At 35.7% G+C, this 25,060-nt stretch overlaps 1 protein-coding gene across 2 annotated transcripts; it reads right to left on the bottom strand.

Annotated features, from left to right (window-relative positions):
- Positions 1–18,697: 18,697 nt before the first annotated feature.
- On the bottom strand, positions 18,698–24,582 carry LOC131158158 (uncharacterized). Of its 2 annotated transcripts, none has more exons than XM_058112814.1 (7): positions 23,892–24,582; positions 22,884–23,191; positions 21,974–22,714; positions 21,111–21,239; positions 19,811–20,014; positions 19,178–19,378; positions 18,698–19,032 (listed from the first exon to the last, which is right to left on the bottom strand). In XM_058112814.1, the coding sequence occupies exons 1-7, from the start codon at positions 24,265–24,267 to the stop codon at positions 18,898–18,900; spliced, it is 2,094 nt and encodes a 697-aa protein (XP_057968797.1). In that variant the 5' UTR covers positions 24,268–24,582; the 3' UTR covers positions 18,698–18,897. The 2 variants fall into 2 exon arrangements, with proteins under 2 accessions (XP_057968797.1, XP_057968796.1); XM_058112813.1 differs by having other exon boundaries at positions 21,974–22,720; positions 23,892–24,495.
- Between the last annotated feature and the right edge of the window lie 478 nt (positions 24,583–25,060).

The raw sequence follows: 25,060 nt of genomic DNA, 5'->3' as shown, positions 1-25,060 counted from the left end.
AAGATGTCCTAGCCAGAGCCCAGTACATATACAAGAACTTACATAAACTAACAAAAACAATTACGCTCCAGAATCCTTTAGAAGTCTAGAATCCTGCAGGACCTAAAACAAGATTTGTATATTGTGGTGAGACACTTCTCAGTAAGGTAGATCATATTACATTAGTGTGTGACTACATGAGTCTATTCTGGTAGAAACCAGTTATGCATTTAAATCATTCACAAACCTGTAATATAAAATATATATATATATATATATATATATATTTCCTGCAAAAGATAGTTCGGCTTATTACAAGCAAGAATTCCCGAGGTTGGGGTAGGGTACAGGCCCATACATTGTACGATCCCTCACCTCAGTACTCAAAGCTATAACTTTGCCCATTTTATTTTTAAATCGTGTATATGCATAACAAACTCATCTAAGCTTTGAAACATCATAACTACGCCATTTACTTCCCCCATGGCACGGGTTGTGCATTTATAATGCTCTGATCTAGTCCCGGGGTCACCAGGCTAGTCACGCTACTCTCTCCAGTTCGACTTGGCCCACACCACCCTGGCCCGTGATCAACCAGTGGCCCTTCTTACCAAGTCGACTAGTTCGATACCCACACTCAAGAATAACATGTGGTTGCACACTGTATCTCTCATGCTAGTAACAGTACTGTGCTTTCTTGGTAACAAGCTTTCTCAAGTGGTTCATATATCATATATGCAATTTATATCAAAAGCACAGTAACCTGTTTTCATTCATAAAGCATTTAAGCAGTTCTAGTATTTTTCACAATTCATTCATTCATTCATTCATTTATTCATTCATCGGTATAAACCAGCACACACAACAGTACAAGTAGTTCAGATAATGAATCAAGTGACCAAGAGGTTGCTTACTATATGGTATGGGATGATGATGAAGAACAAAGTTCCTCATCCAAATCTTTTAATAGTCCTTGGGATGATTCAGCAGAAGAATCCAATAATGAGAGTATGCCCTTTTACGAAGAACTTCAAAATGATCTATTCAAGGTTCATAAACATCATTGGAAAACAAGAATGAAGGAGTAATGAAAGAGTTGGAATCTCTAAAACTTTCTGAAAGAGAAAAAGGCTTAAAAATCAAGAAACTAGAAAGTAAGAATGAGAAGGTAATTAAAGAACTAGAAGATTTAAAATCCAAAACTTCTATGGGTAAAGAAAAAGACTTATATATTTCTGAATTAGAAAAAAAAATTACCAAGATGTCTCAAAACCAAGAAAGGCTACAAGAAAAGGGCAAAAATGTACAAAATTCAGAAATCTATGATCTTAAGAGAAGAATTGAGGATGAAAACAAAATCATCTACAACCTCACTAAAGGAAAAGAACATTTTGATAGAATGATTGGTACACAAAGAATGTCCTTGAATAAAATAGACATAGGGATCAATGAAGTTGAAAATACAAAGAAAAAGAACCTCTATATAGGGTATTTTACAAAAGCCTCCAAAAACTATGCTAGCACCTCCTCGAATGCTTATACTCATACTACATGTTTTCTATGTACGAAGAAAGGACATATTAAGTTTGAATGTCCATTGAAAATTAAACAAGTTTAGAAAGTAAAAGAAACATCTCTTTTTAAACCAATCGGACCCAAGAAAGTATGGGTACCAAGATGAAAAACTAGTTCATAAACCATAGATATTAGGTATTCTCTTATTAGGAGTTAAGAAAGCTAAAATTGTGCTTAAATGAAACAGCCTATTGAATTTAAGTTAACCAATCCTAAAAGAAATAAAGTGATAATTATAAATGTGCTCTAATAATAGACATGCTTAACTCATAAAATATAAATAGATATGTCCACCTTAAAGATTTCATGCATAATCTGAAAGTCTATATTAACTATGCATATCATGGTGAATATTTCAATTATAACTAAAGGGATGAAAAAGCATAACCTTAGATGAACAGTTATAAGTTCTTAAGGTTAAATTTTTTTTTTTTTTAGCATAACATATAATATTATTTGCACATACTTGAGATTTAGAAAATCAATTACTAACGAAACTCATAAGAAAAAAAATATGAAATACAACTGATTAAAGTATTATAGGTGCAATGAACTTGTCTTATGCTCATAACATATGGATGACTCAAGAAGAAAATTCTCCTTGATCAAATCTATGGAAAATCATTTCATAATACAAGGATATTAGACATGTTGAAATAGAGGATAAGGAAGAGTTTTCGAGCTTATTGATACTTATCATATTGAAACAAATGAAAATAATATTGTTGGCCACAATCAATGGATGAATTGTCCAAGGCTTATTTTGTCTTGGGATGTACCTTGCATTAGAATGCATATGCTTATTGATAATCTTCTTTATTAATGTCAAAATGGGGGAGAGAAAATTGAATTAAAAAAATTGATATCTATGAACATAAATTGATATCCATAAGTAGCTCATGATATGATATTACTATTGGTTTCTATGAAATATATTGGTATCAATGAGTATGTTAATTGATACTTGAGCATGACAGCATATTTGTATTCATAAGCTTGTTATGATATTGATGATATTAATATAATATTGGTATTATTCTTGATATTGGTGTCCATGAGTACTTACATGAAATAAATTAATATTTGAAGCATGACATGGTAAATTTTAAAAGCATAATTGGTGTAACAATCTGAAATTTCATACTATTTTTTTCCAAATAATATATAAAATATACTGATAATCATTTTACTCTTATATCCCTGAAATCACCTATACAGTGCAAAAGCATAAAGTCACACATCCATTATTACAATACCAGAATTCAGTATTAACCCAAAGCATACATACATAACTATAAATCATCCCAGCACCTTCTACCCAACACTCTTGAATACTACTCAAAAATACAATCCCCTGAAAACACTTATCCTTCAGACAGGGTAGTGTAGACGACCTCTCTACCTACAAGCCTGATTCGCTCGTCTAACTGGATCACCTGAAAAATGTTAATTTACTGGAATGAGACAACGCTCAGTAAGAAGAAATATGTTATTACTAGTGTGTGGCAACGGAGTCTACATAAATAATTTATTGATAAATAATTGAACTGAGATATCATATAAATGATGTGCAACTCACACCTACATGGCTTAAAATACAATTGTCTTATCTGAGTTTTCTATTTATCCATACTGATAAGAATATAATATATATATTGTTCTTTTGTAAATCAGTATATATATAACTAAGAAATATCCCTAGAAATTTGTATGTCATGATTTAACCCCTCATGACAGGGTTATGCGGTAGGCTAGACTTAACTCTAGTTGGCCTACAAGGATAAGTCACTTGAATTGTAACGACCCAAAAAATAATGATTTTTAAATAATAGAGAGGAAGGGAAAAGGAAATAGAAATAGAAGGTGGCAGCAGGCTTTGTCGACAAATGCGGAGCGTTGGTCAACGACGTTGCACTTTGGACGTAATAACCTTAAAGTTTTACATAGGGCCTCGTCGACCTCATCGATGAACACAAGGAGTTCGTCGACGAGCTCATAAGAAAGCCTCGTCGACAAAGCCACGCCACGTCAACGAGAAGATGCCGAAAAGGGTTTTTGAGCAGTATGAATTTCATCGATGAGGAGGTAGGTTCATCGACGAAATTACTTAAGGACTCGTTGACGAGGTGACGTGTCTCGTCGACGAATCCGGGCCTATGAATTGCCAAAACCCGGATTTTCCAGCAGAATTTTGGCGCAAAAACTCTTTCTCTCTCTAAAAACGCCTCTCCCTCCTTCTCTCTTCGATTCCGGGCCCATTTATCGCTAGATCGAAAATCTAAGGCCACCACGATGCTCCTGGCGAAGTTCTTTGCAAGTCTGCAGGAGCTGATCATAGGAGAAGTTGGTTTGGAATTCATCCCAAATCCAGGGTAAGGTATTTTATTTAAATTATGCCTTCCTTGTAGTTATAAGAAATGTTGTAGGTAAGAAAATACTGATGTTTTGTTCTGGGGGATGTGGTTTTCAGGATGTTGAGTGGAGAACACTGCGGGTATCAAGCTAGAGTACAGTAGGTGAAACGCCCCGAACCCTTAAACCCAGGCCCGGCACGTTATACCTGATCATATCCCTGATAAATCATGATCCATAACATACGCAGCGGAAAATATAAACAAAATCTCCATATGACATAACACCAAAGTTTACTAATTCTAACTATAATCCATATTAAATCATCCAACACCTACATTTCCATAAATCTACATAACTCCCAAAATAATTCAGTATTTTCACAATCATTCCTTACTCAATAGCCTTAAAACATAAAGACATAAAACTTAATTATTTACTTTCTACAAAAACATCATTAAAATGTTTATACCCTTTTTCTTATATCTCTCAATAATGCTATAAAAACCTCGAGCTCTCTAAGCTCGATCTCGAAGAAATCCTGAAAAAAAAAAAAAATCATATTCGGGTGAGACACATCTCAGTAAGGGAAGAAACCATATATTAAAACAGTGTGTGGTCAACATGAGTTTATATATAACATAAGATTTAACATTTGAAAATCTTTAACATAATTTCAGGAAACCATTTTCTTATCCTAATCAAACACATACAAATGTTTAACCCACGAGATTACCCAAGGATATGGGTGATTACCCGCCCATACAAGTAGCACCCCTCTGCTCTGATACTTAGGTAACCCTAAGGTCACAATTAAAATATACCAGAGCACTCACCTTACTCAGTAAGCCCTCAAGTGTTAAATTGATCTCGAACTCACGCATTCAACAATAGTTTACCGGAAAAGACCCTAAGGATAGGGAATTCTACCCACCCATACAAGTAGGTTCCCTCTGGCCTAATGCGTTATACAGCTAGTGCCACATCTGAAGCTACTAGTGCACTCACTTTACTCAGCAAGCCCTCAGGCGAAAGGTACGCCTCGCCCAATCGTAACATGTTCTACGTACATACGTACTTCTAATATCATAATACATCATTCTTTTCTGTCATTATACATTCATGCACATTCATTCATATTCATAACTTAACTTTGCATTTCGTTTCACTTTAAGTGACTCTTTCCCATTTACATCATTTACCTTTGTTATGCAATGAAACGTCATTTCATTTCATTGTCATTTCATTGCATAACATTTCATTTCATTACTTTGTACTACAGCTGGTTTTTAGCCATCATCAATTAGTCTACGTAGAAACGTGTTAGATCTGCTAACACAGCTCCTTTTAGCAGTCATCAATTAGTCTACATAGAAGTGTGCTAGATCTGCTAACATGGCTGTCTTTCAGCTGTTTTACATTTACATGGTTGCATTTAACATATACAGACAACATTGTCCATATCATATTTTATTTTCATTACTTTACTTACTTAGCCTGCATCTCATACATTTAACATATATTTGTACAGATTCTCATGCCACACAATTTAACAGTAAAATTCATACATTGCTTGTAAAATAAGTCAACCAATTTAATGTTTATATACTAAAAATACCTTTCATATCTTACATAAATATTCTGAAAATATTTCTCACTTTCATCAGTTCATTTTCGCATATACATATCTAATAAACAGCCCTAAAATCGAAAAATATAATTTAAACAGTTGGCATTTTACCCATACTGAAACATATACACGTACATATAATACAATTTATTTTTCCATTAAATTCATAAAAATTCTGATTTAATATATATTTTTCCCCTTGCCTGATTTCTTGAACTACGTCAATAGAGATTCCGAAAATTACATGCAGCGCTCACCCGGACCATGAAATTAAATTCCTAGTTCCAATAAATTATTCCTGAATAAAATATTAATTTAATACTTCCTAGGGCCATAATTCTTAAATAAATAACAATATCCTTACATTTAGCCAAATTCTCAAATCTCACTCTCGCTTTGGAGTAGGGCCTAGAAAATCCCTATTGAAAAATTACCTACGCCAAAATGACGACGACGACGACGACTAGGACCCCATGGTGGTGTCCGTTCGTCAATTTAACCACATATTAACAGGAAAATTGAGAAAATAGGAAAAAATTACCTTTCCACAGGAGCAGTACCTAAGCCGTTCCCATAAAAAATTTGTTCCAGTAGAAATGTCGGTAGCGGAATCAGGATTCTAACGGCACCTTCCATTTCCCGATCTGTTGCAAATTCGCCGAGAAATTGAGAGAATGAGAGCTACGGAGACGGAGCGCAGGAAATATTTCAAGGGGGGGGGCGTGCAGCTCTGCAATCCTCTATTTCTTCTTCTTCTTTCTTCTTCTTCCTTTTTCTTTCTTCTCTTCTTATTTCTTCTGTTAGATACTTTATATATATATATATATATATATATATATATATATATATATATTATAATAACTTACTTATATATATCATTCTAATTAGTTTTTTTTTTAATCCAATGTAAAAATATTTAATTTAATTACTAATTATTTAATTTATCTTAATCTAATTTAATTTCTTTAATTTTAATTATTATTATTATTATTATTATTCCCACACCATTCCTTTTATTTATTTATTTATTATTTTAGTTATTATTATTATTTTTTTCAAATTATTTTAATCCTTTTAAATTTTCGGGTCTTTACAGTAGGGACTTTTCAGAATGTGAATTTTCAAAGTATGTGTTGCCTGAGTACATGATATTGATATGGAGTATTATGTAGCTTTTCAGTATTTCAAGTTATACAACTATAAATAGATATTTGCAAATTTTATACAGACAAAATATGTATACATATACAATTTATTTCAGATGATTACATAGACATATATATAAGTATACAGATATTTATTCAGAACAGTATATACAGTGTATATAGAAAGTTATGTTTTCCTAAATGTCATAACACTTAGATTATACAGAAAGAATGTAAAACAGATTATATAGAAAGAAAGTACAGACAGATTACACGGTTATAGCATCAAGATGTTACAGATATTACAGTATTTACAGTACAGCAATATAGTGTTATGGTTATTTTGGAAATATAATGAAAACAGTATAAAGAGTATAGTATGTATATATATATATATATATATATATAGTATCAGATCCCTGTGGAAAGATTACAGACAGTTACAGTACAAATATAGAATACAAAGCACAGTACCGTTGCTAATACAAATAGAGTGCAACCATATATCTCAGATAGTGTGTGGGTACCGTCAACCGTGCTCGGAGAGTATGTAGCTCTCCAGTTCGCTGGTTTGAGGGGGCTGGTTTGATGAGGTGGCAATCAGTCCCGCGCCTAAGAGAGTATGCAGTTTGCCCTGGCTGAGTGTATAGTGACTTACCTGGAGGGCTGACAAGGTTAAGTCCCGCCTATGGGCCACACAACCCTGTCATGAGGGGTCAAATCATGACATATAGAGTCCTAGGGAAAGAACACAGTTATGTATATGTGTACAGTTTTATAGCTTTTATTGTATATAGTATGATGTAGCACTATGAATGATAGAAAGTTCAGATGATACAAATGTTTTAAGTTATTATACATGTGTTTTACAGAATTTCCAAATTATGCAGTTTTTAAATACTATTATTATAATTTTATGACTCGGTCACCACACACTAGTAATAGCATATCTCCACTTAGTGAGCTTCGACTCACCCCATTACTTTACCATTTTTCAGGTGAAACAGCTAGGCGAGCAGATTAGGCTCACAGATAGGAAGTTTACTTGATTACCCCGGTTGTAGGGTGAGTTATGACAATTTTTTGTATTTTTTAGGTAGATGATGCTAGAGGGGTTTATTTTGTATAGTTATGGTACAGATATACTGGATTTTGGTATTGTATAGTATATATATAAATGGCTATATGATTTGTGTTTTCGCTGCTTAGGTATGGATGTAGATATATATAATGGTAAGAATTCTAAAGATGTTATATTTTGGTATCAGAGCCTAGGTTGTTAGGTTCTGTAGACTTTAGAGTGCAACGGGAAACAATACCAGAATATAGGAAAAAGATTTGAGGTTTTGTTCTGTGATCTGGATACGAGATTTTGTGATTGTTTTTGTGTTTTTCTTGGGGTGACTATTCCAGGAAAACCATAGTAAACTGTCGACGACTTGTGTGTTTAGGTTGCAAGATTGGATTATGGGATAGGATCAAGGGGAAAAGTTGATGTGTGGGAAATAGGATTCTGAAAATGGTGTTCTATATGTTTGCAGGATGGACCTAGGAGGTAGTAGCGCTCACACCAATGGGGATGATGGAGCAGGTCCTTCTGGCATAAGAGGTGGAGATTTAGATGCTGTGCTTCATAGTGTGGCTCAGCAAGTTATGGTTGAGATAGCGCAGAGCTCTAGAGAGCAAGAAGGTCTATCTCCAGTTCAAGGATGTACAATAGAGAAATTCATGGAGATGAATCTGTCAGCTTTTTCTGGAGCAACGGATCTTGTAGTTGCTGAGAATTGGATGCAAGAGATAGAAAAGATTCTGACAGTACTTCACTGCACCGATGAGCAGAGGGTCTTATATATTACATATAGGCTGGCGGGGGAGGCCAAGAGATAGTGTTCAGCCACCATACTGTTGGAGGAGCAAAGGGTGATACCAGTGCCGATGACCTGGGCCCGATTCAGGGACATGTTCTTTGATAGATATTATCCTGCTTCAGTCAGAGATGCTCGAGTACAAGAGTTTCTGAGTCTGTCCCAGGGGTCGTTAACTGTTCAGCAGTATGCTGCGAGATTTATTGAGATATCGCGTTTCTGCCCCTATATTGTCCCAGATGAAGCAAAGAAGGCTAGAATGTTTAAGAGAAACTTGAGGCGTGATATTTACAGGCAGGTAGCAATACTGAGGATCCAGAACTTCTCAAAGTTGGTTGTCAGGGCTATTATAGCAGAGGAAAGTTTGTCTAGGGAGACTGAGATGCAGAGTCAGAGAAAGAGGACTACGCCCTCGAGTTTTCAGGCTGGTCCCCGCCGAGGCCCTTGGAGAGGGGGTAGATTTGGTGGAGGCCAAAGACAGATGGTAGAGCACGATGGATTTCAGGGCGGACAGCTTCTTGCCATTTGTCCTAGATACGGACGGAGACATCCTGGTGAGTGCCGACTGGGGGAAAATGTTCGTTATCGATGCGGGAGGCCTAATCATATGACTCGATCGTGTCAGATGCCATCGAATTATGCACAGGCTCCCAGACCATTTCGAGGTGGATATCAGGCGCCTCGTGGTGGTCAGCAGAGGAACACTGCGCTGGTGAGGGTCTATGCGTTGACACTAGGAGACGCTGGGACGAATGGAGACGTGGTCACAGGTACTTTTACTGCTTTACCATATAAAATTATTGTTTTGTTTGATACAAGTACCACCCACTATTTTATATCAGCGGGATATATGAAAATAGCTGGAATAGAGATACGACCATTAGATATAGAATTGCCTGTGGGTATGCCGATGGGATCTGTGGTTAGATGCAGGAGGGTACTTCGAAATTTTTCAGTAAGTATTTAGGAGAGAGTGCTATTAGCCAATCTTGTAATCAGGATATGCAGGGATTTGATGTGATACTGGGCAAGGATTGGTTAGCTATTTATCACGCTAGTATTGATTGCCATAAAAAAGAAGTGATTTTCAAACCCCCGGGTGAGCTAGAATTTAGATTTACGGGTTCACGCATGCGTGCCTCGCCACAGCTGGTTTCGGCTATTCAAGTGAGGAGACTGCTACAGGATGATTGTCAAGGGTATGTCGCATACATAAAAAAATTTCCAAAAAAAGAATTAAGACAAGCTGATATACCAGTGGTGAGAGAGTTTCCAGATGTATTTCTAGAAGAATTACCTAGTTTGCCACCTGATCATGAGATTAAGTTCACTATAGACCTATTTCCAGGATCTACGCCAGTATATAAAGCGCCATACCGTATGACCCCAGTAGAGTTAAAAGAATTGAAAGATTAGCTACAGGAATTGTTGGACAAGGGTTTTATTAGGCCTAGTGTGTCACCCTGGGGAGCGCCAGTTCTGTTCGTGAAAAAGAAAAATGGAACTATGAGGTTGTGCATCGATTATAGGGAGATAAATAAATTGACAGTCAAGAATAAATATCCTCTCCCTAGGATCGATGATTTATTTGATCAGCTCCAGGGAACCCAAGTTTACTCTAAAATTGACCTGCGGTCGGATTACCATCAGGTGAAATTTAAAGCAGAGGACATTTCGAAGACCGCTTTCCGTACCAGATATGGTCATTACGAGTTTTTAGTGATGCCATTTAGGTTGACTAATGCACCAGTGGTGTTCATGGATTTGATGAATCGGGTGTTCCATCAATACTTAGATCAATTTATGGATGTGTTCATCGATGATATACTGGTCTATTCGAGAAGTTTTGAGGAGCATGAGCATCATTTGAGACTTGTATTGCAGGTATTAAGGTAAAGGAAATTATATGCAAAATTCAAGAAATGTGAGTTCTGGTTAAGGCAGGTTACTTTTCTCGACCATGTGATCTCAGAAGCAAAAGTATCAGTTGATCCGAGCAAGATAGAGGCTGGGGTGAGTTGGGAAAGGCCGGGAAGTATTCAAGAAGTCAAGAGTTTTCTGGGATTAGCAGGTTATTAGGTTTCTCCAAGCTATCAGGTCCATTAACACGACTTACGAGAAAAAATGTAAAATTTGAATGGACTGATGACTGTGAGCAGAGTTTTCAAGAGTTAAAGTGGCGGTTAGTATCAGCTCCGGTATTAGCCATTCCATTAGGGGAGGACAGTTTTGTAATATACAGTAGTGCCTCTTTGAAGGGTCTTGGATACGTGTTGATGCAACACAGTAGGGTTATTGCATATGCGTCTAGGCAGCTTAAAGAATATGAGAAGAATTATCCTGTCCATGACTTAGAGCTTACTGCAGTGGTGTATGCTCTTAAGATTTGAAGGCATTACCTATATGGTGGAAAGTGCGAGATTTTCACGGATCACAAGAGCCTGAAATATTTTTAGGTCCAGAGATAACACAACAGGAGTCTGACAAGGTCCGATTGATTAGAGAAAGAATTAGTACTGCACAGAGTCAGCAGAAAAGCTACGCAGACACTCGCCACTGAGAATTAGAATTTAATGTGGGAGATCGAGTATTTTTGAAAATAACTCCCATGAAAGGAGTTATGAGGTTTGGAAAGAAGGGCAAGTTGATCCCTAAGTATATTGGCCCTTTTGAAATACTAGAGAGAATAGGGTCAGTTGCCTATAAGCTAGCTTTGTCACCAGCTTTGGCTCGAATTCATAACGTGTTTCATGTTGTTATGTTAAGGAAATACGTCCCAGACCCATCCCACATCATTAGTTATGTAGAGATAGAGCTTAAGGATTCATTGGCATATGAAGAAGTACCAGTACAGATTTTGGACAGAAAAATTCAGACTCAATGCACTAAAGAAATACAGTTAGTTAAAGTTTTGTGGAGGAATCACGCCATAGAAGAAGCTTTTTGGGAACTTGAGGAGCAGATTCGATAGAAATACCCGCAGTTGTTCCAAGAGGTATAGAGGTAATCAGGTAAAGTACAATAGTTAGATAAGTTTCTTTTGCAGGTACATGTATGGATTTAGTGAGTAGATAGTTTCAGTTTTATATAGGTAATCTCCCAGAACATAAATGTAACCACGGTATTTGTCCGCCATAAGTGAGGGCAGATAATAAAATAAGTAGACCATTTGCCTTTATGGGATGATAGATGGAGATATAGACAGTAAATTTCGAGGACGAAATTTTATAAGGAGGGGAGAATATAACGACTCAAAAAATAATGATTTTTAAATAATAAAGAGGAAGGGAGAAAGAAACAGAAGGTGGCAGCAAGCTTCGCATTCGTCGATGACGTTACACTTTGGATGTAATAACCTGGAAGTTTTACACAGGGCCCCGTCGGCGAACACAGGGGGTTCGTCGACAAACTCATAAGAAGGTCTCGTCAACGAAGTCACGCCTCATCGATGAGAAGATGTAGAGAGGGGTTTTTGAGCAGCCTGAATTTTGTCGACGAGGAGGTAGGTTCGCCGATGAAATTACTTAAGGACTCGTTGACGAGGTAACGTGTCTCTTCGATGAATCCGGGCCTATAAATTGCCAAAACCTGGATTTTTCAGCAGAATTTCGGTGCAAAAACTCTTTCTTTCTCTAAAAAAATGCCTCTCCCTCCTTCTCTCTTCAATTCCGGGGCCGTTTCTCGCCGGATCGAAAATCCAAGGCCACCACGACGCTCCTGGCAAAATTCTTTGCAAGTTTGCAGGAGCTAATCGTGGGAGAAGTTGGTTTGGAATTCATCCCAAATCCAGGGTAAGGTATTTTATTTAGATTATGTCTTCCTTGTAGTTATAAGAAATGTTGCAGGTAAGAAAATATTGATGTTTTGTTCTGGGGGATGTGGTTTTCAAGGTGTTGAGTGGAGAACCCAGCGGGTATCGGGCTAGAGTACAATAGGGACCTTTCAGAGATAAAGTAAGGGAAATGTGTTATGCTATGAGATTTATTTATGTTATCAGAAATTATATATATATGCATGTATACCAAATATTATACAGAATGTGAATTTTCAAAGTATGTGTGGCCTGTATACATGATATTGATATGGAGTTTTATGTAGTTTTTCAGTATTTCAAGTTATACAGCTATAGATAGATATTTGCAGATTTTATACAGACAGAATATGTATACATATACAGTTTATTTCAGATGATTACATAGACAGTTATATATATATATATATATATATATATCAGTATGCAGATATTTATTCAGAACAGTATATACAGTGTATATAGAAAGTTATGTTTTTCTAAATGTCATAACACTTAGATTATACAAAAAGGATGTACAGACAGATTATATAGAAAGAAAGTATAGACATATTACACAATTATAGCATCAAGATGCTACAGATATTACAGTATTTACAGTACAATAATATAGTGTTATGGTTATTTTGGAAATATAATGAAAACAGTATAAAGAGTATAGTATGTATATATATAGTATCAGATCCCTATGGAAAGATTACAGACAGACACAGTATAGATATAGAATACAAAGCACGGTACCATTGCTAATACAGATAGAGTGCAACCACATATCTCAGATAGTGTGTGGGTATCGTCAACCATGCTCGGAGAGTATGCAGCTCCCTAGTTCGTTGGGTTGAGGGGGCCGGTTTGATGAGGTAGCAGCCAGTCCCGCGCCTAGGAGAGTATGCAATTTGGCCTGGCTAAGGTAGTATAGAGTATAGTGACTTACCTGGAGGGCCGATCAGGTAAAGTCTCGCCTACGGGTCGCACAACCCTATCATGAGGGGTCAAATCATGACATATAGTCCCAACGAAAGAACACAGTTATGTATATATATACAGTTTTACAGCTTTTATTGTATATAGTATAATGTAGCACTATGAATGATCGAAAGTTCATATGATACAAATGTTTTAGGTTATTATACATGTGTTTTACAGAATTGCCAGATTATGTAGTTTTTAAATACTATTATTATATTTTATGACTCGATTGCACACACTAGTAATAACATATTCTCACTTACTGAGCCTTGACTCACCCCATTACTTTACCATTTTTCAGGTGAGACAGCTAGGCCAGCAGATTAGGCTCACGGATAGGAAGTTTACTTGATTACCTCGTTTATAGGGTGAGTTATGACAGAGTTTTGTATTTTTGCTACAGGGGTTTATTTTGTATGGTTATGGTCTGTATATACTGGATTCTAGTATTGTATAGTATATATATAAATGGTTATATGATTTGTGTTTCCGCTTCTTAGGTATGGATGTAGATATATATATATATATATATATATATATATATATATATATATATATATAAATGGTAAGAATTCTGAGGATGTTACTTGAATACTTTACCAATCCTCAGTCTGGCCTTTACTGCAATCTCTCCAAAGGCATGATACTAGTATCTACCTCATCGAACGAGCCTCCTTAACCCAGAATACTAGGGAGACTGCAATCTCTCCATAGGCACGATTGACGGAATCCACACACTATCTGAGATATGTGGTTGCACTCTGATCTGAAAATAGCAACGGTACCATGCTCTACTGACCGAATCTGTTTGAAATAATTCATCAGGGATCTGATACTGTATAATACTAATATATATAATTATCTTGTTTTTTCATCCTGATTCTAAAATAACCATAACACTATAAATCTGATCTGAAATATTGTATTATCTGACTAAAATAACTGTAATATCTGACTGAATATTATGTAATGTTCGTGTTATGGTTTTGGAAATCATGACATTCTGTAATACTTGTAAAATATATGTCTATATAATATCTGTAAAATATTTGTTTGATAAATATCTGTTTGTATAACATCTGTCTGCAAAATATATCTGTCTGTAAAATATATCTGTCTATATATACATTGTAATTCATAATTTTGTAAAATCTGGTAAAACATGTTTCTATGCAAAAACATTGTAAATCTTGTTATTCTAAAAAACTGTATAAATCCTGAACTTATCTAATATTAACTCATGTCACACAATTAAATAAACAAAAACCCCTACAATAAAATCTATATTTTCGGATAATAAAAATAATTTATACCCTGTAGAATTCACCCCGAAACACATATATACTATTGATGAAATTTCTGAAATTCCTAACATAACATATTTTTCTTACCTTGGCTAACTGAACTCGTCTACAGATTCCAACTCACGCTTACGACGTTCATAATTCCACTTCCATGAAAATATCATACATACATACATACATATATGTGTATATATATATATATATATATATATATATATATATATATATATTCTTGTCAAATAACTAAATTCTCAAAATAATCTCATGTTCACATTTCCCAAATTATAAACTATTCATTTTCTTACCTGAATTCTTAGGAACGCCCACTAAAAACATAGTCTGCTTGTCATGTATATAGCAACCCTGAATTGTATAAAATCTCAATTTCTTAATTTAACCTCAGAAATACATTCATATTTAAGTTTATACCTTAAATAAATTAATAATCAATCCAAAAATACCCAAATAACACCCTTATTTGGTTTTCTGAACTACGTCTACAGGGATCTCAAAATTATACCCGTGGCGCTCACCCGAACTTTGAATTCAATAACCCTAATTTAATGAAATTAACCTTAAATAAAATACTATTTTAACATTTCCTATGCCCATAAATTCCCAATAAACATTTAAACTTCCAAATATAACCAATTTACTTAATTCCCCAAATTCCACTCTCGCTTTGGAGTGGTGCCTAGGATACCCAAATTGAAATTTTACTCAAGCCAAAACGACGATTATGAGACTAGGACCCCGTGGTGGTGCCCAATGGTCAATTTAGCTGAAGATCTAAGAAGAAATTGAGTAAAAAGTGAGTGCTTACCTTTTCCCATGAGTGGTGCCTATGCCGCTCTCATGACAAATCTGATCTGGTAGAAATGTCGGCAACAGAATTAGGAATCCAATGGTACCTTTCGTTTTCTGATCAGTAGAATATCCGCCAAGGAATTAAGGAGAGTGGGAGAGTGCTTGAGGAGAGAGAGAGAGAGAGAGAGAGAGAGAGAGAGAGAGAGAGAGAGAGAGAGGGCGGTTTCCAGAGAAAAAATCAGATTGCAATGAAATTTGTATCCAAATATAACCTATTATATTATTTTAATATTATATTACTTATGTGTGTGTATATATATCATATTACTAATTTAATTAATTCAATTTAATAATAATAAATTAATTATTAATCTTAATTAATTTTAAATTATTTATTATTATTATTATTATTATTATTATTATTCTTTATTTTTTCCGGGTTACTACATTCTCCCATCCTTATGAAAATTTCGTTCTTGAAATTTGTTGAATACAACCCCAAGTAAAATTCATCATTAGCCTAATAAGTTTTGAATTAATCTTTTAAACCACCCTATTAGAACTGGTAACTAAGATAAATCGATGGATTATACATTTTGTCCTAATACACCTTATTTCAGCATCAACACTCAACAACTTCAATTGGTAACATCAGAAACTTATAGCTATCTTACTGTATACTCACTTCTATCTTAATTCCCAAATCTTAATTAGTGATAATTTAATTGCAAATGAACCTTAAAATTTTTTTAGATTTTACCAATTAATCAAATAATCCACCAATTCCTAGAAGTCGAAACCAATTCTTAATATAATATGATTCAACTTCTAATGATTAATGCATAGCCTCAAGGTCATCTTATGTTTCTTAGTGAATAACATAGGTGCAACCTATGATAATATATTAAGTTGAACATATTTCTTGTCAAGAAAATCTTCTAGTTGCACCCTAGGTTGACTTCATCCAGTTAATGTCATTTTTTTTTTTTCGAATATCGCCGAGTGTCCACATGCATTTTACGCTCCATGACTAATCCCACGCCCTATGGAGCTGGCCCCACAACACTACAAGGAGGGTAAATTCAAGAGCCCAGGGGAAGAATCGAACCAACCCGAAAGACTTCATCAGCTGACCGTCAAGCGGCACTCCTAGGAAGCGACCTTGCCACCTGTATATAAAATAGTTGACATAGGCTCCGTTCCTAACACCAAATCAATATTAAATTCAATTTCCTCTTGGAGGTAACCTCGATAAATCATCTGAGAATATTATCTAAAAATTCATCACCTATGGGTAAAGAAGTTTGGAATTCGTTAACTTGTATATTTCTTTCATCGTTGTTATAATCCCAGACATGTGCCCAAATTTTGTCCTTTCACAAGCACTCAAGATGTCAAATATGAGAACTTGTTAGTTAGAAAGAAAACTCTCACTCCATTTGAATTTCTAAATGCTTTTTTTAAAAAAAAAAAACAAACAACTTAGTGAATGATCAATAGATAACTACCAATGGTTAGCCTCATTTTTAAACAAAGAACTTACAATAATGACTTGTACTCATCAAGAACCATACTTGCTGGGACATCTCAAACCAGGATATGTAATCATTTACCTGTTAGACCAATTGTATAAAAGACACTTCACACTCTCATAATAACTTGTGATTTGTTTGAATAAAAATTATATGAACTTCCAAACATTCCCTGAAATTCTAATCACCCAATTTCTTTTTAATATCAAACTAATGCACATGCTTTCACTTTTATATCAAGATAAGGTATTTTTTTCTGGGTTATTTTTTATATCATTTACTGAAATCAGTATAAAATCATACTTATTCTGTATTATCATAAAATATTCTAATATGCTTATCTATACAGCAAAAATAACCATACTCATGCCACACAATTTGAGTAGTAACTCATAATTTAATATCTGCCTGGAAAATATATATTTTGTTGAGAATTAAACGTATACCATCTTCTAAGCTTTACTCAACTCAAAATCTCTAGTTTCCCAAAAATATACATATAATAATAATAATTCAAAATTTTCATTTTCATATGCCAGAATATTCAGAATATATATATATATAATTCCTGTAATCTCATATTACAATTTAATCGGTTAAGTTTCTAAAAATACCTGACATAATCTATTCCCCTTACCTTGTTCCTGAAATGATGCCTATGATTCCTAAACAGTAATTCTGCTTCGGTTAAACTACTAAGGATCGTCACTGGGATCCTTGAATGGTGTTTGTTTTTCGATTCGAGCTGAAATCAAGAGAGAAATTGAAGAGAGAGAGAAAGAGAGAGAGAGAGAGAGAGAGAGAGAGTGTGTGTGTGTGTGTGCCGTAGCCTAGAGAGATAAAGTGAGGAGAGAGTGAAATTTTCAAGAAAAACTTAGTTAGGATCTATATATAGGCTGTTGTCTCCGGTGGAAACCGTCAACAGCTTGGTTTTTATAACCAAACCTCTTTCCACTGTTTTACCTTTACTGGCCCTCGGTAACTCGAAACCATCGATGGTTTTCCTGAGCTTGCTAAAACCATCAAGGGCACAAATGGCTTGGAATGGTATAGATTGGATTTGATGACTATTTTTAAATATTTGCTATATAATTTTTTTTTTATTTACATTCTACTTCTAATATACTTCATTCTAGTATACCAAATATTGAAATTTTGTTTGATTTGCAAAATGTCTATTCATAAGAATAAAATGATTATAATAAAAAAAAAAAAAAAAGTACTATTTTCATAATGTAAATGTATAATGCAAATAATTTTATGAATCCATAACAAAGAACAAATAAGCAATAATTATTCTCAAATTTCACTATAGAATAATCTATTCATATCTAATTGCTTCTAAGTTGTTGCATTCATTTCTAATTTTTATTACGTTCTCATTACATTTTGTTCTATTTCTAGGAAAAGGTATTTTTATGAACCAAAAGTAACCTGAGCAAATGGTATTGAGGCTAAAGCTCCTACTCCTGCTGCTAAGCCTCAGCCACATTTTGGCATATGAGCAATAGGAATGGTGGCCCCGTACAACTGCACAAACTACAAGCACTGCAGGATCATTCCTACTGGCAAAATGGATTAATAGTATTCCAAAAGCTCGAATACGAATAGGATGCTCATGGGTATCAACTGCTCAAATCCCAAACAATCAAATAAACACAGCCTCAAAAGAAGAAGAAAAAAAAAAAAGAGCCTCAATCAACTCTCTCCTCACCAAGAAAGAAAAAGTTAGAAAGAAAGGAAGAACGTAATAAATGAATTTATATACAAGTGAGTCATCCATCCACGGAGAACTGTGGATTGGCTCATAATAAATATTCAAAAACTCGAATAAAGAGCCGCATTTTGACTCCTCTCATGTAAATAAAATGACACCAGGAAAATAAAAGGGGGAAGAAAAACGGACTTGAAAGCATATGGTAGATACTTTATGGTTTCTGCGAGCTTCGTTGAGGGTCTGGAGCTGGCAAGAGTCTAGTTATGAAAGGTGATATAGCAGCGAGCACAGCTTCAGGACACTCCTCATGAGGAAGATGCCCACATCCAGATACCGTGACTAATCTCTGCAGGTAAATTGAAATTAAATAATATAAGTTAATAGTGTTAAAACAAATTTTAGTTTAATTTTTAATTTTTTATTAGTTTTTGAGAAATGCAGAAAGCAAATGACAAGGAAAGAGGTCATGGGGCACCAGAGGATTGACTTACAGAATTTACAAGCTTTGAGACCATAGTTTGCACAGATTTTAATGAGACGACAGCATCCTCAGCTCCCGTGATGATCAAAACGGGCAAATCTTCTACTACTTTAAGCAATAATGCTGCATTTTGTGAGGATAAAACTGTTTCGGATGATAACTTGGCTATCTCATTTAGTGCTTCATCCCAGCCTTCTATGCATAGTGGTGCCTAATTGCATAATAGCAATTAAGAAATAGGAAGAAACTCAAGAAACCCATCATGTTTCATATTTTACATATTTTTCAGCACAAAATAACAATAACATCATTGGCCTTTCTGCAGGCAATATTGGGAGTGCACAGCACGGCACCTGGGCTTGCCTTGTGAGTCATAAAGAACTCATGCTCTTAAACCATTTATCTCACCAAAAGGCAACTAGAAGACATTTAAAACTACTTCCTTGGTTGAATCAAAACTGATCTGTAATATTGATTCTCTCACTCCGGCCTTTATATAAATATTGAAGTTTCAAACTAGTACTAGTTATCAATGAAAAGCGGACTTATGAATACGGTCAATAATCTTTTCAAACTCAAAACCAACTATGTAGTGAGAAGCATGGACATCAATTCTAAATCAGAAATATTCAAAAAAGAATACCTTGTAAAGATTTAAAACCTCCATTGTTAGTTTGGTGGCATCATACCATGCACGTCGATTAACCACTTGAGTAATTTCTGTCCGTAGCAGAGGACGAACCAAGTGCTTCTTTCCGAGGGAAGTGCGTAGGAGGATCCTAGCCAAGGGAGGAACAACATCTCTTGATAAGCTTAGACTTAGCAGTACCAATCCTCGGATTTCTATCTGGAAGATGCAAAGGAAGTAGTAACTGTAGCAATCCAATAGGTAACAAAATTTGAGAAATAATTGTAGTGCTTTATGAGAAGTCCCAGTCATCAAGCCATATGGTCAAACAATTAATATGTTTTTTCTAATAATATTATGTGTAACTCACAATTTTATTGCATCAGCAGTTAACACATAACAGAAATATTAGAGTTGCGTGACCAATTGTCCCATAAGCTTAAGCTCATGGAGAAGGATCAACTCTTCTATTAAGAGTCCTAATGACCTAAAGAGATGCATAAAACCGAAGCACTTGGCTGTCTAAAAGAATAAGAAAAAACAATGGCATAGAAAAGGAAGGTTCTGAGATTGGAACACAAGGTGTCTACTCTGTTACATATTGACCAACCTATTGGCTCCAAATGCTTTAAAGTTGTTGACCTACAATGTCTATCAAGCCAACAAGTAATACATAGAACATTCAAGATAACTTGATCACCCATTTAAAACAAAAAAAAACAAAAGCCTTCACATTAAGGAAAGAAACCTTTCGTCCAGTAGATTAAAATTAGGAAGCTTCAAAATGTCAATGTATTATGATTTCTAATGAAACTATATTCCATTTTATTTTATTTTCTCTGTAGTCTACATAACTGAATTGCAGTAGATGCTGAGCAATTTAGTTCAGTGAGTCATTCATCCCATTCTAAACAATGACTCCCTTTAGGACATAACATAGGCCCCAGTCTATAAAAACAATAAAAAAATTCAGAACCTAGAAGAAACCCATTGTATGCTAGTACTTAAATAGAAACAAAATTCTGTTTCTCATTTCATTGCAGGTTTCCACCTGGATTCATTTTCTAGACAATTTTCTGTTGTTTTGTTAAGATGCATGAAATATCCTTCAAATTCTTCTGCAGATTTACCATGAAAAAAAGCTTGTTGTCTATATGACTTTTCACAGCTTAATTGCAGAATATGGAACTAATTCAGCCTCGTTCACATAATTAGTGCTTAAACTGCAATGAACCTTAGACTAAGGCATGCATTTGATGGTAGGCTTCATCAGGGAAAAAAAAAAAGGTCTTATTAGAAAATCAGGCTTTCTCACATGGAAAGAATTTGAAGATGCTTGAATTCTTTGTGCAGCTTTCAAAGCAAGCAAGCCACCATCGTCATGACCAACAAGTACTACTGAAGAAAATCCCATCTCCAGACAGAATGAAATAAGCAGATCAACCTGAGAACAACAAAATCACCAAGATCAAAATATGCATGCACGATTAAGTTTCAACGCAGTGAAAGGAAACATGGAATAACAAGATGGAGAACTCGCTACATGATTGCAAAATCCCCTAGTGGCAGCATTTGTGGTGCTACAAAACAACTTCGCACAAGACTAACAAAATTTAGGAGATAATCAGCGTCTGACTCTTAGTGGTGGGGAACATGAACATCATCATGCATTCCAGGAGTTCCAAAATTGGCAAGACCCCTTTCCAAAACCTTCCAAGGGCACTGCATCCCAAGGGTGAGGAGGAAACTAAACCTCAGAAGATTAGCCTAAAAATATTACACTTACCAAACAATCTGAGGAGGTTAATCAGGTAAATAGATTGGCCAGGTTTGTGTTTCCCAGAACACATGCAATAGCATGATTAGAAGCCATATGTGCTTCACATTGTTCAGCTGGGACTGTCAATTGTTTTGGCATGGACAAACTGACCAAGAAAGAATAATAACAACACAAAATAAAGTGAGAGCTAGATCTCACAAATGAAAGCATCCCAAACAACCAGCACCAAAATTAATTGAGGATAGTTGTCTGTACTAACACTAAAGCTTAAACTAAAAGCCTTGTGTAATTGACCACCCTAGACTCCCAGTCACTTTAAAGAGGCACCCCATAACATCACCATATCAACCAAAAATATGCAATTAAATTGGCGAGGCTTTGATTGAGCAGACAATCACCTGACTTTCTAGCTTGTAGGGGTTAGGCTGTTCTTTCTCTTCCCAGTCCTTCCTGCATGGCCGAGAAGTTAATCCCCAACCAGGCCGATCAAAAGCAGTAACTGTGCAACCAACCTGGCGTGCTAGTGCAACCATCACATGCCTCCATGAGAACACACCTCCTCCAAAGCCATGCACTAAAATGATGCCAAACTTTCCATTTCTCCCCAAAGCCCCCTCCAAATTGGCATTGTTCAAAATATTTTCATTGCCACCACCAAAATCAGTGCAGCTCATGACAGAAGTTTTCTCAGAAAAATAAGCAGGCAAATTCACAGGAAAATCTAGAAGCGGAGTACACAAGGTATCAGATAATTGATTATTAAAACTCTTATGACGATGATACTGAGCTTTAGGCAGAATACCCAGAGGTGGCTTATCAAGTTTAAGCATGCCATGGGTCCTTTGTGGCAACCTGCAACTCGTATTGGGTTTAATTAAGGAAGAGACGACAAAATATGGAGAAGACAAAGACGATGACTCAGGAAGGCCAAGCTTGTAATGAAGCGTAAGCCCTTGGCAAACTATGAATAAACTGTCTGTGTCTGCAAATGGTCTAACTGAAAACTCTTGTTCATCCTGAACTGTGCAAAATAGTTTTCGTCTAATCTCGCTGTTGCATCTTGGAGTTTTTCCGGCAGTCGGGGTTGGAGATCGTGGGATTTTCTGATGGCCAGAAAAAATATGTTTGCAGGATAGAAGCTGCAACTTAGAGAATGGTAGTAGTCAGTGAAAAAGAGGAGGAACTCTTGTTAACATAAAAAACAGATGCTGTGAAACAATAATACTAAACCAATGAAAATATCCAAGAAAAGAAATGTTACGAATGGGCATCACATGCTCAAAACAAGCATCCTTCATCAAAACTTACTGCTTCGGGATCAACTCGATGAAACAGGAGTTTCCTCCGTGCTCTGTAGCTTGTTCTATAAGCCACCGCAATATGGCCAAGACCAAATATGATTGATACAAGAAATAAAAATGGCATCCCCCACAATTTCTTCAAGTGAAATTCCTCCGTTACTAATGAAGATGGTGCCCCATTCTCAGTTTTAGAATCTGATGTAAAAACGCAAGCTTTCACTGAGAGAACAAGAATGGAAAGAAAGGAGCAGAGCCATGTGATTCCAAGATAGGGCCCATGTGAGAGCCTCGGGCCATTGCAGAAAGAATAAACACCTGTGACCAGACAATAAGACTTAAGAACACAGAAGAAACTCTCGCAAGCACAAGAAGCAGCCTTCCTAATTCCCAAACTATAAGCATTGTAACAAGACAAGACCATTGAATTTCCTGGATAAAAAGGAGTGGAAAACCAATAGAGCTTCTGCAATGATGAAAACACATCAGATGTGCAACAAAAGAAACACATACAAATCCATAATAAATAGTTTAATTCTTGCGTATCTATAGAGTTTGTCAAATGAGCTTAACGTAAACTGAGAGGATTGTGTGTCGGCATGTGTCTTCAATGGCAACAACGAGAATCCATCCAGAAAGCAGAGCCCGAAATTTCCTTTTAGATGACCTGATTGGTCTGGCCAGACTTTTTTATTCATTTCAGACACGAAATATATTCGAAAAGTGAACTTGACTGTTCTATTTTATTTTTTTTACCTTTTCTTTCTTTTGGGAAGAGTAATGTACATATACTTCAAAAATTATTTTTTAAAAAATCGAATAATTTGTTCAACCTTTTTGTGAAAGAAAAATGCCATAAGAACGTAAATTGAAATTCTTACTTTATATCATAAAATGTAGACATTCGCGCAGAACAAAATCACACCAAAAATTTAAAAAAAAAATTGATATACAGCAAAAAAAAAAAAAAGTTTATTTTGTTTATGGGACCAAGATGAGAAGAAAACGAAGTGCTCACAAATAATCACGAGAGATCTGGCGATTGAAACCAAAGGAATGTCAATCAAGGCAGTTGTGAAATCGTATCTCTGCAAGTACTCTCTGAAGCTAAGACACCTCACGCACGCGAAGCTCGAGAGGAGCAGAGAATTAATGAGGACGTCTCCAAAAGAGACAAGCAGAGGTGCAGAGAGAAAGAAAAGGGACGCCACCATACACACCACGAAGTAAACCGTCCGCACACATCGCTTGATCCTCTCGAAGAAGCCGCCTCCTTTCCCGGCGAACATTGCCGGAGCCAACGCGGAAAATTCTGATCTACTAGACCACCTGCATTGTAACTGGTGATGGAGGAAAAGCCCTCGCCGGAGCATGGAAGGCGAACGAATATGCATTTTCCGGCGAACGAGCAGCCATTGAACACAAGCCAATGGCGAAGAAGAAAATGAAGATTTAGGCGAGGCGAGCTGCTGTTAATTAAGGAGTGTTGAAGAAGAGATGATTAGGGTTTCAGAGAGAAAGAGAGAGAGGGAGAGAGGGAGAAAGAGTGAGGGAAGTGAAGTTTAATTTGGGCGATCTTTTTGTCTGCTTGCTTTCATAAAGCTTTGCATTGCAAAAGCCATACTGTTTTTTTGTGGAATGTCCTCTCTCTCTATCTGGCTTTTTAAATTTTTTGCAGTTCTGGTTTGTTACCAAGATAGGGAAACTGGGGGGAAGGGAGCAAAATCTTTTATTTTGTATATATATTATTTTTTGTTTGAAGCAAAATTGGGCATTTTTCTTTTTAAAAAAAATTAAAACATTTCGATGCAATTACTTGTGGAAAATAGTGTTATTTTTTATTTTTATTTTTATTTTTATTTTTCTTAAGAAAATGATAAATGACTTTATTATTTTTAAATTTTTTTGATTTACATAGAAACTCCAGCCACCAAAGAATCCTTCAGACCCCCTGGTGCGGCACCAAATCTACGGATCAGCGTTCTCCGCCCCTAAGTCTTGCTAATCAGGGTAAAGTTCGAACGCGAACACGACTTTTATGCATCAATTGAACGTTCGATCAACCCGACTCCCGGGACACATTTTTATTACTATCGACGGTCCCTGTTGGCTCACAGAGAATTCTCACCATCCACGATCCTCGTTGGCTCATAGAGCGAATTCTCACCATCCACGGCTCCCGCTGGC

Source organism: Malania oleifera, chromosome 6 (genome assembly GCF_029873635.1).
Source record: "Malania oleifera isolate guangnan ecotype guangnan chromosome 6, ASM2987363v1, whole genome shotgun sequence".
Lineage (NCBI taxonomy): Eukaryota > Viridiplantae > Streptophyta > Magnoliopsida > Santalales > Ximeniaceae > Malania > Malania oleifera.
Note: the sequence above shows the minus strand (reverse complement) of the source record. Positions and strands in the feature narration are given on the sequence as shown.

What these genes read in the sequence shown, in the direction of transcription:
- LOC131158158 (XM_058112813.1), bottom strand. Translation starts at nt 24,267, where the DNA reads ATGCATATTCGTTCGCCTTCCATGCTCCGGCGAGGGCTTTTCCTCCAT. An exon ending in CCTACAAGCTAGAAAGTCAG is followed by an intron (nt 21,240 to 21,973) that starts GTGATTGTCTGC and finishes TGTTGTTCTCAG; the next exon opens with GTTGATCTGCTTATTTCATT. An exon ending in CATCTTCAAATTCTTTCCAT is followed by an intron (nt 20,015 to 21,110) that starts GTGAGAAAGCCT and finishes TGCATCTTCCAG; the next exon opens with ATAGAAATCCGAGGATTGGT.